The 20,521-nt window shown below is 30.9% G+C and overlaps 1 protein-coding gene across 8 annotated transcripts in view; it reads right to left on the reverse strand.

The window, feature by feature from the left end:
- Nucleotides 1-20,521, reverse strand: part of LOC143047734 (mitogen-activated protein kinase kinase kinase 7-like) — a 55,362-nt gene that overhangs the window by 23,467 nt on the left and 11,374 nt on the right. For 3 of the 8 annotated variants that reach the window (XM_076220959.1, XM_076220958.1, XM_076220960.1), the window contains exons 11-16: nt 19,982-20,174; nt 17,912-17,995; nt 16,566-16,658; nt 14,617-14,928; nt 10,916-10,986; nt 4,618-4,677 (exon numbers count right to left, since the gene is read on the reverse strand). In XM_076220959.1, the coding sequence (XP_076077074.1) occupies nt 4,618-4,677; nt 10,916-10,986; nt 14,617-14,928; nt 16,566-16,658; nt 17,912-17,995; nt 19,982-20,174 (813 nt within the window). The remainder of the gene's footprint in view (nt 1-4,617; nt 4,678-10,915; nt 10,987-14,616; nt 14,929-16,565; nt 16,659-17,911; nt 17,996-19,981; nt 20,175-20,521) is intronic. The other 5 variants (XM_076220963.1, XM_076220964.1, XM_076220961.1 and 2 more) reach the window with 4 other exon arrangements.

Genomic DNA, 20,521 nt, shown 5'->3' on the forward strand with positions numbered 1-20,521 from the left:
GACTACAAACTAATGACCGCAGATTTATTCGTCAATATCATATCAACAAAGTGCACAATATATAACATATTTCTTGAACTTCTTTTTACTCTAAAGGAATCAGACGTTTTAATAGTCATCTAACTTGTCATATATCACATGGTCAAAAGAATAACTGGCTAATTACGGGCCATAAACTGTCATTAGCTGATCTTCAACAGAAGCGCCCAATCAATGATACAAAATGGGTTATCCTTTGAAAATTACGATCTTTGGAAATTACATCTAAGACAAAAATGCTATGTTTTATGATATTCCCATGTTAACGATTAGATTGCATTAATTCAGGGGTAAAGGACGCTTTGATGGAATATTTGTTAATTATTTTGGATATAATGACATTATAATTTAGTTTAAATGCTTGGCTATGAATTCCTAATGGATTACCATACTTCTGTACTTGTAAATTTATAGCCGTATGACCAAGATTAACAGTGATGTCAAGTCAGTTCAACAAATAAAAAGAACAATTACCATGCTTAATTCTATTTGCACAAAAGGGAATTCTGTATATCTAGCTGGTCAACATATCAATTTGCCTTTAACCCTTAATTGCTATTCAGGATTAGCCTCAAAATAGGAATCACCTTTCTATACTAGATATTATATTCAGTGGCGGATCAAGAAATTTTCATAAGTGGGGCCCACTGACTGCCTAAGAGGCGTTCTGATCCAGTCATGCTTCAGTGATTTCCTAGAAAATCAGCCTCATATTTCCCAAAAAAGGGGGGGCATTTTGTTTTTGGGTTGTTTAGAAACAAAACTCGTGTAAAATCTAATTTAAAGTTCAATTCAAATAAGCAACAACTAAATTTCAGAAAAATTCATTTTATCTAAATTTTAGTAATTTTAATTGCCTTTCAAAAAAACGCAAATTTTCAAATATTTCATTTTGAATGAAATCAGGCTTTTTTTTGTCATTGTATAAAAGACCTAACAACCATTTCGTGTTTGATAATAAACAAACAATTTCACTCCTGACATGTTTACTCTAATAATTACATCATAATTCATTTATCTCTGAACGAAAATGAATATTATAACCATGAAAAATAGCTATTAAAAGATTTTCTTTTTTCCAGGCTGATCAATACATTTGAGTTTTTGGATCATTTATCATCAGATATAACCATCAGAACTTTATCCTACATTTTCAGAATCATCTGATATAAAAGCATAAATCATAATTTAGACTCATTATTTGTACATTAAAGACACTGATAAAAGATGACCTTAACCTTAAGCTTTATACAAGTGTAGTTTGAAGTAGAAATTATTTTAAAACATTGGTTTATCAGTTTAAAAATTTTCTTCAACTGATCATACAGAAACAGTTTAAAACATGTATATTTTTGTAATTATAAAGTTTCCTTCTACAAAATACAATTAAATATAATTTCTAGTAGCCTTTCTGAAACAATCTGTCCGTCTGAGGTCGTACATAACCTTAAAAAAATGGCTCAAACTTAAATCAAACCAAAAATCAATGTTGAGTTTCAGCATGAAATGACTTAGTCCTAATCAAACCAAAAATCGTACAGTCTCGAATAACAAAATAAAAAACATCTGTCAGACACAGAAAGAAGATCGTTTCTATTTATTTAATTTCTTTTTCACATTTTCACAAGTAATGTTGCATCATTTGCACTTGACAGAGAATTAGATCTTCGTGTTTTGACAGTTGTGTCTAGATTTATCCGATTTATATTTCAACGCTGCTAAAAAATAAGTGGCTTGTAAATGCACTGGTATTCTATCCTGTTGTAATTACTTACAGGATAACCATTAGATAAGAAATTTGGTTGTAACTTAGTCTTAGTATGTTACATAACTCCAATTTCATATCATTTTCTCAGTTAAATGATTGACAATTGCTGTTATGATAGGCTATTCCCCATACAATAACACTTAGAAATAGAGGAAAAAGGGCATAATTCATTTTAAGGTCCACTGACCTAAATGTAGAACTGAATCAAAAATCTCTCTGTCATAAAATATAGATCACAGTGACCTTAATTAAACTAAACTGCATTGTACATTACAAGAACATTTAGAAACATAAACACCATAGTTATATATATTACACTAAACTTGTGAGAAAGGCACCAAAAAATTGAGAAAAAAAAACCGACACAGTAATACAAATGTAACTGAAAAGTATTGTACCAAAAAAAAATATTATAGTATTGAAACATGATTGACTTATATCTAAATAGATCTGGAAAAAAATAAATGGGAAATGTGACCATGCCCCCTTTTGCATATAACTTTAGGGAAATAACGCATGAATGATAATAGTGACACTACACAAATTAAAGATTGATTAAAATTTTGTGGTGATAATGATTGTGTATAAGTTTCATAACATTTGGTTGAGGCAAACTTAAGTTAGAGAACAGAAACCGATTTTAAGACAGACAGACGGATGGATGGATGGAAGGACAGATGTAAGTTTAGACGGAAAAGGGTAAAACTTAATGCACCTTCCACTATGCTGGGGGCATAAAAACGATAACTGTGAATTAACACACAAAAAGATATTCTCCAACAGGCAATACGATCAGTGTATTGAAGTAAGCAAAATCAATTATCTCCCCTTAAATGTGTTTATGTCAGACCAAAGTTATATACCTATTAGCATATCCTCAGGTAGTGTTCTAAAACTTGGTTAACTTTCATCAATATTGTTTAGCTGTTCAGGATTTGTTCTTAAAAGGCAGACAAACTGACAAACAGACAGTGGAACAGGAGCCAATAAAAGATTTTATGTTAGGGAGGTGACGGTGACCAGGGCCCAAACTTAAATTTTTTGACAATGCCAATGCAAGGCAAAACATTTGTTTGATTTTAAATTTTGAAAAAAAAAATCATAATGCTTTGCAAAAATACTGAACATTTCTACTGACTATCAATTTGTTCTGAAACAGTACCTTCAACATTCACCCAAAAGCTATTGCAGAAGCCTTCAAATTCCAATAAATGTTATGAAATAGGTTAAAAATTAACTATTTCAAATCAAAAAGACGTAAATTATCTAGTTTCTAAATAACAAAACTGGCAAAACATTGGGTGCTTTATTTTACATTTTCAATTCAACTTTGGTAATTTAGTTGTTTATTCTTCTAACAGATTTAATCTTCACAAAAATACAAAATGCTTGTAGCAAATTATATACATATTGGCTAGAATTAAATTCAAATTTACACCTATTCCTTGCTAATCCTTAACAGGTGATAATAACTACCGTTAATGTGTACATCATACTTGTTCTTAATCTTAAGATTCCTTGAAGAATTTCGTAACTTGCAAAAATCATTTTATGATGCAATCCAACCCAAAATACATATAATTTTCCCAGTCTTATTCATTAACAACTAATTTGAAAAACTTGTTGAAAACAGAAAAAGCTATCAATTTGTAATAATTGTTTATATGCTATGAATAACATTTGTTTTTCAGAAAAGATATTATGCCCAACGGAACTTTTTTTTACCATATATCACGCTACAAGTACAATAAAATTTAAGCTATTAATATAAAAACCGTAATCAGGAAAAGAATCGTGCCAATTGCACTCGGATAAAGATGGGAGCTCTTGTCATTACGATTCATGATATCAAATAGAGAAAACATTTTATACAATTTACATTTCATAATGGTTCAGATACCAATTTACGTATAGCATTCTTTGAAGTGAATGAGATATAAAAATTTTGACGTAGACGAAATAATAACAAACATATCAAAACTATGCTTCACCTGCGATCTAATTCAATCAAACACTTGTTTCATCAATGGTAGCAGCATTTAATAATGGCCTGATAGACAAGGAAATGTTCCTCTTTGAAATTTTACGTGTTTTTAAGCAAAATGTGTATCCAGAAAATCTTTTCAAGTACCAAATTAAATTTGAGAGCTTTTTGGATTTCAACATAAATCACTGCTTCATGATCACCACATTACTCAAAGGATCGTTCTTTCAGATTCTTCTAAATTCATGCTTTGGGATTCATACAATTTAATTACAAACATTTATAAGATTAATATATCATGTAAAATTTCCCAAATAATCTATATTAGGAACAAGACCACCATGCATCCTTCTTAAAATAGACGAGTAAAAACATGAAAATAACTTGTAAAAAGAGATATCAAATAAAAGCAGTCCCTTTAGAAGTTACACTTAACAGAGAAATTTTGTTGTTTGGTAATATTAGTTTTTGTTTTTCATCAGAAAATTGAAGTTTTTCAACTTGTAATTTCAGACTAAGTACTGTTTCAAACTTAAAGTACTGTTAACTAGATTGTGATATTTATAGGGTATGATCAATCCCAAAATCAAAAATAATTGGTACATGTACTCCAAAGGAGAAGTGCATGCATACTTTCAAATCACAGTACTATTTCACATCCATATATCAATTGTGAGGGAGTTGGAAGGATCAAAAAGCAAAGATACCTTCATGTTGCAAACCGCTGAGATTTTAACCTTATTAGTCACAACTCTTTCAGTTGGCAACACAATTACAATTTCACACCAACTAGGAGGGAGGGAGGAAAAAATGTATTCTGACTTACCTCACAATGCTGTTGGTATATCTCCATTGATTCCTGACTTGGGGGGTAAGGTGTTATTGGCTGAAATAAAGAAGAGTATATGTTAACCAATACATGTATTTCCTGACTTGGGGGGTAAGGTGTTATTGGCTGAAATGAAGAAGAGTATATGTTAACCAATACATGTATTTCCTGACTTGGGGGTAAGGTGTTATTGGCTGAAATAAAGAAGAGTATATGTTAACCAATACATGTATTTCCTGACTTGGGGGTAAGGTGTTATTGGCTGAAATAAAGAAGAGTATATGTTAACCAAAACATGTATTTCCTGACTTGGGGGTAAGGTGTTATTGGCTGAAATAAAGAAGAGCATATGTTAACCAATACATGTATTTCCTGACTTGGGGGGTAAGGTGTTATTGGCTGAAATAAAGAAGAGTATATGTTAACCAATACATGTATTTCCTGACTTGGGGGTAAGGTGTTATTGGCTGAAATAAAGAAGAGTATATGTTAACCAATACATGTATTTCCTGACTTGGGGGGTAAGGTGTTATTGGCTGAAATAAAGAAGAGTATATGTTAACCAATACATGTATTTCCTGACTTGGGGGTAAGGTGTTATTGGTTGAAATGAAGAAGAGTATATGTTAACCAATACATGTATTTCCTGACTTGGGGGGTAAGGTGTTATTGGCTGAAATAAAGAAGAGTATATGTTAACCAATACATGTATTTCCTGACTTGGGGGTAAGGTGTTATTGGCTGAAATAAAGAAGAGTATATGTTAACCAATACATGTATTTCCTGACTTGGGGGGTAAGGTGTTATTGGCTGAAATAAAGAAGAGTATATGTTAACCAATACATGTATTTCCTGACTTGGGGGGTAAGGTGTTATTGGCTGAAATAAAGAAGAGTATATGTTAACCAATACATGTATTTCCTGACTTGGGGGTAAGGTGTTATTGGTTGAAATGAAGAAGAGTATATGTTAACCAATACATGTATTTCCTGACTTGGGGGTAAGGTGTTATTGGTTGAAATGAAGAAGAGTATATGTTAACCAATACATGTATTTCCTGACTTGGGGGTAAGGTGTTATTGGCTGAAATAAAGAAGAGTATATGTTAACCAATACATGTATTTCCTGACTTGGGGGGTAAGGTGTTATTGGCTGAAATAAAGAAGAGTATATGTTAACCAAGACATGTATTTCCTGACTTGGGGGTGAGGTGTTATTGGCTGAAATAAAGAAGAGTATAATTATGTTAACCAATACATGTATTTCCTGACTTGGGGGTAAGGTGTTATTGGCTGAAATAAAGAAGACTATATGTTAACCAATATTTGTATACAAGCAGTGGTATCATCTTTATTTTGTTTCAACTAAAATTTGAAATCAGATAACTGTAAACTGACTACCAGAATGATAGTGAATAAAGACAGTGTAAATTGACCTAGGATTACTATCCTCAACTTTTGATACATATGTGTTTGTAACGTTCTAACATAAAAGACATTTGCTTTTTTCTATTGCTCTACATAAAATTACAAGTATTTATTATCTGCAGCTTTAAATCTGATTTGGATTTACTTTTTTTCATTCAGAACAAACTTTCATGGATTCCATGGGATAAAGACAAACCATGGTTTAAAAGTTTAAGAAGAATAATCCATAATAAGTATGTATTCAAACTTTGGCAATGAAAAGGAATCCAGTATCTACAAATATACTATTTTACAAAATAAATTGTTTTGCTGAGCGCAGCTGGATACGACAGCAGAGGTCCAACTCTGAACAGTTGGGGCAAAAATGGACACAATTTTTCGCTCTTGAAACCGGTAAGAATTTGGATTGTAATTGAAATATCTGACACATATAGGTTTCTGACAGTAGTCAAAGAACATAGAAATGGTTATATAATTCAATTTATATTTTTTTTGCTTTTGTGCAATACACTATGCTGTTGCTAATTGAATCCTCAACCCCCTCCCCCCCTCCTTAAAAAAAATCAAAGCACCAAAGGGTGCTAGGCCACATTTAAAAGAATGTCTGTTTCCCCTCCCCCGGGTCTACCCTTTGTAAACAGACCAGGAAGGCAGGTTCTTTTTTTTTTTTTTTTTTTAACTGGATGTGATTGTCATAGCATGGTCACATGAATGGTTTGATTTGTCCAGTCCAGGCCACTTATCAGTTGTTTATGCTCAATTTGAGTGTATTTATTTAGATTATCAATCCTTCTGCTTTCAAGCACTTTCCAAAAATGGAAACAAATTATTTTCAGGAAAAAAATAATTTCGATTTTTTTGTGGAAAATAATTTTTTGACCCGGGGGCTTATTTTTGACCCGGGTAGGGGGAGGGGAAACAAACATATTTTTAATTTTGGCCCTATAGGCAGTTAATCAAAAACCCAAAGGCAAACTTGGCCAAGTTCAGATGAAAAGTGTAAAGAATTAGTCAAAATATTTATCTCAGGCATTGTTCTCAGCTATTTCTAAAGTATCAAATAACATGAATAATGGTTGTACAGTAATGTTTATGTTATGCAATCCTACCACTTTCACAAGTTATTTCCAATTTATATTTATAAAGATTCAATGTCTGAGATTATACACACACACTGTCCTATGTTAGGGGAGAGTTTTGTGCCAGTTAAGATGTTTAAGCTGCCACATTCTGTATGCACCTGTCCATAGTGAGGACCCACTAATGTGGTGATTGTTGCTGTATATCATTTTTATTTTTCATAATTGTTTTGTACATTTTTTTTTAAATTTTAATTTCTTGTGTATACTTCTGATTTGAGTGTATGTCCAAGTTATTGTAAATGCTCTTTTGTTCCGACGTTGTAAAGTTCTGGGCGGAAAGAACTCACTATCCGAAAAGTTCCAGAGGAACTTATTATTATGTGTTACTTTGTTCTTCCTCTGATTTAAAAGTTCCACCGGAACAAAGTGACTAGTTGAAATAGTATACATTTTAGTTATTATGTAAAGGGGCCAGCAAAAGCAATCCTTTGGGTGTAGGAGTTTCTCCCTGCACTAAAGATCCATTGGTAATCTTTGACTGTTGTCTGCTCTTAGATCAGGTTATTGTCTATATGACACATTCCCCATTTTCATTCTCAATTTTATTAGGCACTGGCTACGGTTACATGGATGGGTGAGGAACTGATTTATTACGAATGTAACAATTATTACTGAGACTACGGTTACATTACACTGCCCGGCAATGTACGCTAGATTTATTAAACTTAAATCTGCTATAGTTGTATTTCTTAATTCTTTCATACATTTTGTATATACTAAACAATACTTGTATAATACTCATTGGCAGATCCAGGCGGGGGGGGTTAAGGGGTTTGCCGATCAATGCATTTGAATGGGAGCATATAGTTGGACACCCCCCCCCCCCCCTTTTATCAAATGGCTGGATTCGCCCCTGATACTGATAAAAAATAAATATTATTATTCAACAAATGGTGTATAACTTGAATAGTTTTACGTATTAATGGTTTTGATGTTCTTAAAGATACTAAAGATTAGGAATGCCAAAGGCGAAAAATATAGTTCAATGGTTTCACTTTTTTAAAGTATTTAACTGCACACCTTCTCTTATTGTTGTCATTATACTTTGAACCAATTTGTTTAGGGTGAAAAACATTAAAACTTGGGATGCGTTTTAAACGAAACTAAAACAATATCAAGACATAAATTTCATACAGCTATACAATTTGACGCAAATTGATACATCAAAAGCAAAGATTGCTAAATGTCACTTAAATTCTAAGAACTTCTGTATGTACACATATCAGTGGAGGACGTAATTTCGTTCATCAAAAATGTGTCAGACTACAGGATTTGTAGAAATTGTCATTGTAAATAAAAAATTACAGTAAATAAATTGTATGTAATAAATGTATGTATTGTAAATATAAAATTTATGTCTTCAACTTTTATTATTGGTACATATTTCTAGTCCCATCGTACATTACTGTTTTTCATGTAACAATAACGCAATGTATAGCCTCAATAATTATTGTTACATTTGTACTTAAACAGGTCTTTACCCAACCATGCATTCCGGCATTTAGTCTCCAATGTAACAATAATATTTTTATTATTGTCACATTTCCATGTAACCGTAGCCAGTGCCATTTTATTAACGTCTCAAATTATAACTGAATTAAAATATCTTGATTACGGTTAAACTGTCTTCCATTACTTATATCATAATAAAAAAAAATATTTATTTAAACTTTAAATAATTGTAATAGTAGTAATTAAAAAAAAACTTGTTTGTAACTTCAACTTGTTGAAAACATAAACGTTTCTCGAGCCTCGTTAGTCGTTACCTTTTTATCGTATCATGCGATTTCTTTTCACATGGGGAAATCGTTTACCAGCATAAAGTTGCTGAAGGAACGGCATAGAATTGATTCAAGAACACTTAACGAGTGTTTAAATGTGAAAAATTATAAAAAGAAACATTATAACAAAAAAGTCGTATTTTTCTGTACCGGAAATCGAAAAGTCCTTGTAAATCAAAAACAATTATGATGTGAACGCGTCACAGATTTGGACTTTAAAATATTTTACAGAATATGCGACTTTGGAAGTTAAATAATGCCGTGCTTTAGAAAACAGTTGTTAAAGTTTTAATCTCAATATTTATTGAAGCACCTTGAGGTAAATCAAAGCACGTGTAGCATTATGTTACATTGTAACACTCTTAAAATGACCTTGACATCGACCAATCAGAAAACTACAATAACAACAACTTTATTTGACAAGCATGAAGAAGGTCATTTGCGAGATAACGGAATAATATTAACCAGAATACAAATGAGCATACATTTAAGATTACTGAATTAAGATGATTTAAATAATCTCAATCATCTCAGACAAAAAACGAATAAAATGATTAATAATAAAGTACCTATGTATCATCAGAATCCTCCCAACTTAAAAGGTACGTAAATTTCGTCTTCTATGTAATTTGAAATTGCCGCCAACTTATATCAGCTGATTAATAGACTACTGACATATGTAATACGTATCGATGACAAACAATATTCCTACGACTTTTGCCATTTGGGAAATGTAAAAGACTCATCTTTATAGATTTTCGGCGATTAAATTTTTCATACAATTGTTCTTTTACATCTTAACCAACAGCACAGGGAATAATAAACTATAGAAGGATTTCTATCGAGCACTACTTCCTATGTGCAACTTCAAAACTTTTGGGAAAATCGACGACCATTTAACGTTTTTATGGTAATAATTTTTATATTCCAGAATAAAAAGTATGAAAAAAGTGTCCAATTAGTTATAAATAACATGATAGCCAGCCAGATAATAAAAGTGGCACATATTTCAGCATTTATTGGGTAGAACATAAATCTAGGGGGCTCGCATAAAGCAGCTTAACTGCTTAAAAAAGGTTAACCTTCCCTTTTTTGCTTTAGTGCAATACACTCTGCTGTTGTGAATTGACCAAAGCTCCCAATCCACTCCTTAAAAAAAATCATTTACCACACACCCTTTTTTTGGCAAATAGTTCAAAACCTGACATATCTTTATACATAATTTACAAGTAGTGAAAGGGAGGTAAATCCAAACTTACACAACATTGTATTGTAAATGTATTTGGATTACCTCCCTTACACTGCTTTTAAATTGTCTTAATTGTCCATTAACATCTAGTTTTCCCCCCTTTTTTGCCCCTAATTTCTAAATGGTTTGAGCCTAACCCCCAAAATCAATCCTAACCATCCCTTTGAAGTATGGAAACTTGTGGTATAAGTACAGATAGATTCATACACAATTTACTGTTTGGAAACTACAAACATGCTTATTTGTGCCCCTTTTTTGGCCCTAATTACTAAACTGTTTGGACCATAGTCCCAAAAATCAATCCCAATCTTCCTTAAGCGCTATTGAACCTTCTGGTGAAAATTCATAGAGATCAATTCACTTAAACTTAAGTTATCATCTGGAAACTAAATGCATCTTTGGATGAGGACACACATACATAATAGCATTATATGACGCCAAAAAAAAAATTGCGGTTGTATAGAAATTTGTGCACATGAAAAATTAATCCAGAGAATTCAAAGAGAAGAATAATCTTGAAGAAAAAAATATGCCAAGACTCATAAATAATTTAAGAGATCCAGATAAAAATTTGGATTTGCGATACTGATCCCTTGTCAGCATGCATCCCTGTCTCTTAATGTGGTACTTAAGTATATAAAGTTCCAGTACAAATTCAGTCAACCGTTTAATTGAGATTCAGGATATATAACTTACCTGTAACTGTTGGTCTAAGGAATGGTAAACCAGATTCATAGCAAACGCTTCAGCATTTGACAGACCAGTACCTAGAACAGAACAAATTATATTGATCAATGATAAAATTGTGTAAAGAAGAATTTTTATCATTTTTTCTACATCAAATAATATGACAGCAAGCTATAGCTAATATATCTGATTTTACTAGAATCACTGTTGAATTCTTTGCTATGAAATTACCTAAAATTGTATGTATACATATTCAGATATCTTATTGACGTTACGCACGGTATTGCGTCGCAAGACGTAACATGTATAATTGACAAATTTGACGCGAGAAACTAACTTTCACATTTTGTTATCAAGAGCGGAGTACCTACTCGGTCGACTTTTATCAAATAAATAACATAAGCTGAAGAAATGTTTCAAAATTTATCATGTATAAGGCAATTAATTACGTAAGGATCGTTTTTATTTTCTGATCTGCGATTAGATGAAAACAAATGCAAATTTTTCCAGTTTTATTTTGGATAGAAAACATAGCAACCTTTAAAAAACATCTTGCTTCCGGAGGGACACATGAGAAGATAAATTTAGCCGTTGAACATTTTTTTGACAAATTGACATAAAAATTTATGGTATCTATTTCATTAAAATCGGTCATATAATAATTTAGCAATATTTCTTTTTATATGATTTTAGTTGAAATGATTTTTTTGTGTTGAACTCACTTTTGTCCAATATCTGTATGTGTCTGTGTCTGAGTTTTCCGACTATTTCTCTATCTTTTTAGCACTGATGGTTTCATTTTACAAATACGAATTTATATAGTTGTTTAAAATTTATAAGACCATTGTAACTCGGATTCTAATCGGTTTCTAATCTATAAAGGTGTTTTAGATTTGCGTGAAAACTTTTGTCCATAAGAAAATATCCCTCGGCCCATCCCCCCTTTTCCTGTGTGTCTATAAAGGGTTTATTCCTTATGTGTGTATGTTTTTCTAATCTGAGTGTTATTTTGATTCAGAAGACCATTTTGGAATGAACATTTCCCGGCATCATTTTAACTGCCTAAACAGTTCGTAACTAGTGTGTATTTGTATAAAAGACGCCACTGTGCAGAAACGTCAAAATGACACCATTGGACATAATGGCTAGACATAGGGAATGCTTTCCGAAAAAAAAATGTAAGGTCATAATGTTTGTGAAAACACCCGACTCATTTAGCCATTTGTATGAACTTATAGTTTGTATCTTATAAATATGTTAGTTTTGTATTATAAATGCACATTTAGTATTTATACAACATGTTTCACCTAAGGAATGGACAAAAATAACGTTTGGACATTGTGGCTAGACATTCGATTTTTAAAAATTCTGCTTCAAGAAAAAGTTTTTTTTTACATTTGAAACTTTGAAAATGTTTATCTTTTTCTGAACTTTCTATTGAGTATAGTTTTAATATGATTTGATTATTTTATAGGGATAATAATAAAACTGAAATTTTGATAAATTTTCCTCAAAACTCATTAAGACAGGTTCCTCTGCTGAATATTTCGTTGAAGGCTTGCTTCAAATTTCAGCCAATACCAAAAAACGGGTATGATGTTATAATATAAATCTAGTAGGAAGCTGATATACTAAATTTCGCAAATTTTATGTGCAAAATTACAACGGAACATAGAGAAATGCATTTTATTTAATCTGAAATGTTACGCCGGACATGCAATTTTTAACGCAAAAGTAAGATTTGTGAGTTCAATAAAATAAATGTATGGTGCAAAAATTTATAGAATTAACTTAAAATAAGAAAAACATGTCAGGGCCTTTCTGTAGATATATGGATGTTGGTGATTTTATTTCTTTAAAGGCAAATGGTTGCTGTTCTAAAATCATATAATAACGTAATTTTAATCCGAACGCATTACCGTGCGTAACGTCATTGTGACTATGTCCGTGATTGCAAAAAATGAGGAAAATTTCCTATATCTGGAATTCTTTTGTTCAGATGAAGTCAAGCGTTGTCTATTTATTGCATACACACCTGTACTCATGTACTTTTATTTCTTAAAAGTATGTACTTATTCTATAACTATAAGATATTACATGTACTTTTCACCAACACCTTCATTTTTGGGACCAATTGTTTTAAATGTTTTGATAACAATCAGTGCTTTTGGAGAAAATGTGGCTCTTTATTTGTAGGATGATTAGATAAACAGAATTATCGCTATTTTGTGCATTTTTTCTTTGTTCTTTTTTTGTGATAATTTTTCATAACATGCTATTAGCTTGAGATGGAAAATTATCGTTAGAAACTAAGGAGGCATGTGGCGTTGCTAATGAAATTGACATGAAATTTATAACGTCGTCATAGGTAAAATAGCGATAAACAGATTATCATTGGTCATCTCAACTCGATTGCTTTTCTCGCTTTTGCCGTCCTGGCTCAAAGCAAGAAAAACAATCCCGTTGAGATGATCAACGATAATCTATAAGGATAGACTATGTGATTGAAAAACTGCCCTCATTCCTAAAGTGTCTATATGATTTTTAAAAAATATCGCAGTTAAGGAATAAGAATGATGATAGTAATAAAGTAAATATCAGACCCATAAAAACAAAAATTTTCTTTAAAAAATTCAAGTTTTGTAATAAATAAAGAAATTCCCAAACTCATTTTTTTAACATTCCATGTTCCAAACATAAAAATATATAATTTATAAACAAAGAAATGAAATTTTAAATAACTACTGTAAATTCAGAAATTATTGTGTGCATTTATTATTGCGATTTTGTCATTATAGACTATAATGCTATTTTAATTTTTGCAATTTTGAGAAAAAAATCTTGTTTAACTCATGTAAAATATTTCAAAATGTGAGTTTAAATTATTGCGATTATAACACTGGTACATTGTTCGCAATAATAAAAACATCGGAAAAATTTCTGACATATGTAAAAGAAATCATGCAAAACAATTTCAATTTAAAGAATACATGCAAATAAAAATAACTTCAACACAGCAATAACAGTACTAATTAACCAATGCAATGAACTTCAATGCTCATATTTAACTAACAAAAGAGGAATAACCGAAGATAAAACATCTTTTTTCATTGGTTTTATTTTGTAGTAGACAGGTGTTCCAGTCCATAAATGAGAAGGTAGGTGTTGTCCAGCAAATTTAAAACACCAAACACAACAACCTGCTTAAATTGACAAACTTTTCCTTGACATGCTCAGGCAAATGTATTTAACCCCTTGCTCGTGAAGAACATTTTTATGTAAAATGGATTAAATTGTTTGGTGAATTTATTGTCCAGTTGCAAATACTACATGTTTTGGTTGGTCCTTTTCTATCTTTTAAGTTACGTTTTGGTGACAATTTACAGTGTACTTTTTAAGAACTTGTGTATTATTGTGGATTGATTAATATTCGTTGGATACCACTTTTTGTGGATTTTGTGGGTACAGGAGAATCACGAATTTTTAAAATGTTCAATGAGTTACAAATTTTCTAAGGGATTGTATGCAGATTTTGCGAAAAACCACGAAATTAAATATACAATTTAAGCTGTAACTGGGAAAATTGGTGCCCAAGAAAATAAATGAATTCACAGTAGGTGGGATGCTGTCCTTATTGACATTCTATAAAATTTTCATTTATTCATGATACGAAACAACTGATAGTCTTTAAAATATCTAACATCAATTACCTTGCTGAATATCTGATGACTGTGTATTCCTGGGAGGGATCAACTCTATCTGTATACCTCCCCCAGAGTCTGACGTCCATGAGGCGTGACGTGACCCTGTGGCTGGTACCCTCTCTGACGTCTGAGGCTGATGGGATACAGATCTCTGTGGGAGGGCATTTGCCCTGTTTCCTGTTATAGACCCTGGGAAAGTACTGACTTGATGAAATGTTTGTCCAGAACTGACAGGAATGTGGGCGGTGTTTATAAAAACTGGGGAGGTGCTTTTAATTTGGTATCCTTCATCTGAACCAACCCGTCGGTGACCACGCCCTGAAAATGCAAACAGCAACCACATACTCAAAACTTGCATGCAGTTAATAGAAACATCAACTTAAAAGTTCAAAGCAAAATATCTTAACAAAATTTCTAAAAGCTGATATAAGCTTTGAACTAAAATTCAAATAAAAAGAGATCAACCCAACAAAATTTCACAATTAAAAAAACATAACATTTATTTAATCTAAATAATCAAACATTAAATATATATGATGATTTGGCAATAATTTTTTTATTTTAAACATATCACTTTTATCACTAACTATTTTATAAGTCAAAAGTTTCATGCATGAAAGAACAAAAATGTATGAAACAGTTTAGGAAGATGTGATGAGTGAATTTTCATTGAGCATTACAATATCAGATGTCTAAAACATTCCAGGGAAAACAGACAACTTCAAGAACTTCTTTTTTGTACCTTTTATGGATGTATATTTCCAAAAAGACTGAAAATATCGCCTTAACCAGATACGTAGCGGTAATGAGATGTCCCTTTCTTAATGTCTTGTGACATTTTTATCATCACATTCAATTAAGTTTTATAACCCAATTTATAAAGGAGAATAACATGCAATTGACATGAATGGACAATCCAAATGCAATAACATTCACTTCTGTAAAAACACCTCAATTGATGAACGCAGTTTTTGTGTACTATTGTGTAATTAAAATATTATGTATGTGGATTTCAAATTAACGGTTTCAGACTACAAAATAATAAATAAAGGGGAGATAATTTAATCTTAACATAATTTCATGGATTTAAAAGAGCAATGAAATAAGAAACATGCATCAAAATAGGGCACATATTTCAATGCACATTTTTATATTGTTTGAAATATTCAAATTGAGAGTTGCAGATGAATTTTCTTTTCCATGCAAAGATAAGCGGGAATATTTCAAAACAGAATCATTTTGTATCTGATAAACACTTCAGCAAACACACATATTTAAAACATGTTCAAAGATAAGCATGAAAAAGTTTGTCACTTTGTTTAATTTCTTTAAACTACAAGAAAAAAACATGCAGAACTCATTTTAACATGCAAACAGACATGCATTACTAGATAATGTTAGTGCAAATAGAAGAATCACTCTTTTAAGTTGAAAGAAATGTTGTGAAGCAGCCATCAATAAAATGTAATCAAAGGGAGATAAGTGAGGAACTTTAACTTTGAAGCCTGGTATCCTGGCCAATGCTGTGCTAGCTAAAACAGATGTTTGTTTCATTAAAGGGACCAGCTGAAAAAAGTTCACTCAACCAATTTTAGATACAACAGAAATATGTGATTAACTGGTGTTTTTTTTTTTATTGCTAATCATCTAATGGGACCGACATATAAAATCAATAAAGTTGTTTCTAAAAACCTAAATATGTAAACAAATATCATTGACATATATGTATTAATTTTCCACTTCAATGTTTAAAACTTCACCAAAATATGATCATAGTTTGAATTTATTTTTAATAATAAAATCATTCTAATGGCAAATTTAATTTTGTAAAAGATCTGATATTAATTTGATCATATTCTGAAAAACATCTGTTTAAACTGCCAATACCAGGATCCCAGGTTTTATAACACTCATTAGTGACAGGAAGTGATCAAAGGTAGATAACTTTATATTACCTGGAAATTTGAATTGTGTTTGATTGGATATAAACTTTGGTGATAAGAGTGCAGCGGTAGTGTACGAGGTATATCGTAGATGAGTTGGTATGGCTAAATATTAAATAAAGACACTGTTATAGGCATAGGCAAAGACGTTATAATAATGTACTAAATAAAGAATTGGTTAGGTTAGACAAAGACATTATAATAATGTACTATATAAGTTCTATACCAATAGATGCACTTATGGACAGGAGTGAAAATTCTCTTCACTTTTTTAAAAGTTTTTTAAATAATAACATACTTTCATACTTATGAAAGAATACCTAAAGGTCTTTAATGGTCAGTGTTTTTTTTAATTGTGATGATAGTTTACCATGTCTTTGAAAGTAATATAGAAGGGTTATTGAAAACCGGATTGCTTAAAATATTCAATTAATAAAAGTGTTAGAAATTTTCACTCCCATCTTTAGACCTGTGGCCTTTTTTCCCTCCAAAAGCACAGAAAGAATGTGTTCATAAATTGGATAGCATCCTACATAGATTTCCAATTCACCAATTTTAGATTCTGAAGCATTCTGGAAATAATTTCAAATACCAAAACCTGAACATTTCAAGACATCCTAAACTAAGGAAGTTAGACTTATGAAATGACATTATATTAAGATATAAACAATAAAAGATCCAAAATCCTTTAGATTCTAAAATGGAGATTTATAGTTCACCAAATTTATGAACAAAAGCAGTTTTGGCTAAAAAGGCATCCGATCAGTTCTAATTACAGCATGCATTAGTATTTATGAAAAAATTTCTATGAGGTTAACCTATACCAGGGATTTAGAGTACACTTAATCTAGATATCACACTATCTTACTTAAAACCTGAACAGATTTCCATACATTATGTATCACATAATATATAACCCACTTTAAGAAAATTTGAAAGAGATGGGATTCTTTTATACACAATTAATAATTGGGCCATGAAATGTAATATGGTAGGTGTTTGAAAAAATACCTTTCTAATTTTTTTTAGAAAAGGATCATTACTTGAAAAATCAATTTAAAAAAGTACTAAAAAGAAATATTCCTACTACAAAATGTTTAAATTCACACTGTAAAAATAACGAGATGTGATATGATTGCCAATGAGACAAACTGTACATAACTTTTACTCTAAAAAAATGTATTAATCATTTAAAAAAAATCTTAAAATTGTTATAAAAAAGTCCTATTTGTCTACTGAAACCATTTGTTATAAAACCCACCACTGGGACCCGAATAAGCAATAGCTCCAACGATCTTCTACCTAAAAACATAAGGAGACAGAAAAGCGAGGTCAGAATTCGTGTTGTGGTTTCTCACCTGCTGACGAGGTTGTCACTGGTGTCTGTATTACTCCACCCGTAATCATTATTATGGTGCCATGAGATCCCGCCCTACGATGGCCTAGCAGAAGCAGAGGATTAATAATGCCATGATTACACGATAGATAAAAAAATCACAAAAATATATATAGTACAGTATATATGATTAAAGATATAGCTGGATTAAGTATTTAGTTGTAAGAGGTAATATTCTGTTTATCAATGAGTTTTCAATATGCATAGAGTAAATTTATTCCAGGTGAATTAGCATAATTCAAAGAAACATTTTGGCTGTTAATTTCAGTTCATAAAATAAGTTTTTGTTCTTTGACACAAGGGAGAGAACTCCTCAAGGGGGAAAGTTGACATTTAATTGTTAAAGACTATTTGACATAGGCATATCAAAGGGACATAACTCATGTTGAAATATTTGATCAGCACTGAATTTTGAACTCGTCCCAGACATTGCATATATAAACCTTTGATGTAAATGTCATAGCAATCCTACAAGATATGTGGACCCTGACCAAATCTGATTCTATACCACATGTAAGAATGACAATACTTTTAATTACTGTTTTTAGTAATGAATTTTAATTTAAGAAAAAAAACATTATTATGCCCCAAATCATACATTGTTGTCATAAGCATTATCAGACTTGTTTCAAATTGATATAAAAATTGACCTCTGACATTAGAAGAGTGAAAAGAAACAAATATTTGACGATTTGCTCAAGATATTAAACAGAATATTACCTTTATTTATGCTATCAGGTAAAAGTCAATGTAAAAACCACACTGATAGTTAGTACAATCTGAATAGTAAATCTGAATAGTAGTGCATGTCCATTCTACTCAACTATAACATTAATATCAACAATCGGCAAAAAAATGTATGCTCCTTTTTTATTTAACTAAATCAGAAAAAAAAAGGTTGATATGAAAATAGTTAGAATGAAGACTGAAATGAAATCAAAGAATTCAAATGCAAAGTTGAATATAACAGATATCTTAAAGTAAACTGTGATCATGGGAAATCTAATAAAAACGCAATACTAAAAGTAACTTTCAGAAAACATTAACTTTCAGTAATTGCTTCCATGATAAAAATAAAAAAGCATAATTAATATACAATACTTTTTCCGCATATTTCGAAATCATAACTCTTGTAGTATGAATTAAAGTCTAGATTTGTAAATTTTTTTAGTTTAAGCTTCAAAATAATTTGTTTGTATTAGCCATTGGTTTAATACGTTCAGTAATTAATACTGTTAATTCCATTTTCTCTCTGCTCATAGCAAAATTTTCATGAAACAATCTTACACAATTAATCCCTTGAAAACAAATTTTGCATGTGTTTTCCAATGAATAATTTGTTCAGACTGTAAATCCTAAATTACCTTGTCTATAAGTTTCGATGTTAACAAATTAAAATTTTGTTGTACATATGTCATGTATGTAGACAAAAAACGAAAAAAAAATGTTTTATTATCATTTTTTTGTCATCAAATTTAAAGTAAAAACTGAACAAAAATTACATCTGTGAGAGGTGACATCCATATTACATCTTTTCCTATGATCTAATTTTTTGTAAATAGCAAAAGATTATTTTTTTGAATTATTTTTTTGTCAATGAATATATAAGGTTAAATCAAACAAACAAAAAAAAACCAAATGTAAATAGGGTTGGGATTTTTTGGCTAAGATCTTCTAAAATCTTTTCATGCAAAGTAATTCATGCTTCAACAAGAGACATCTACAAAAATTACTAAATTGAAAACTTATTAAAATCAAACAAACAAACAAGTAAATTATTTATCAACAATATCAGTATATATGTATCTCTAATATATCATACTTAATTAGAGTACTAATGCCAATTTGACATATATCTTTTCGCTCACTTCTTCAATATTTTAATAGTTTCTTAGCTGGTATATTAAATTCGCCTAAAAAACATTTCAGAAAATTTTTATCGAACATAGAAGTGGCTTCATAGATCTACATATCTTATTCTCTGAAACAAGCCATTAAATTTAATGCTAATTTGTTGATCAGAGTTACCTACCTTTGTAAGAGTTTCCACTGCTGCCACTACTACTGTTGGTTATCTCCCTGCTTATATCACATTTCATCAGAGTACTGTCTGCTGAGTAACGTTTTAAATGATCTGGGGTACCAGCCCGTGCAGCATCGTTTAGACTGTCTCGACTACCGGCAAGGGAGGGTGGGGCACTCTGTTGTCCTCTAGTTTGTTCATCCTGAGAAATGTAATACAAAATATAACTTAAAGCAACCAAATAATTTTAATCTGAAATTTGCAGGATTTTCTATTTTTGTTCTTTGGGGGAAAATCAGTGATTGACGATTATTTTTACTATTAAACATATATTTTTAGTGGGTTTTAAAGCACTTCTTCTGTATTTGAACTATTTAGTATATTTGTTTTGTTGGGCAGCACTTTTTTATGGCAGAATGTCAGTTAAGGATCAAGAGTGGTGCTTGTTAGCTCCAGACTAACAGTTAGAACTTCTATAACACAACTTCACCTTTCAAGATTATTTTTACTATTAAACATATATTTTTAGTGGGTTTTAAAGCACTTCTT

This window comes from Mytilus galloprovincialis, chromosome 10 (genome assembly GCF_965363235.1).
Source record: "Mytilus galloprovincialis chromosome 10, xbMytGall1.hap1.1, whole genome shotgun sequence".
In the NCBI taxonomy this organism is placed as follows: domain Eukaryota; kingdom Metazoa; phylum Mollusca; class Bivalvia; order Mytilida; family Mytilidae; genus Mytilus; species Mytilus galloprovincialis.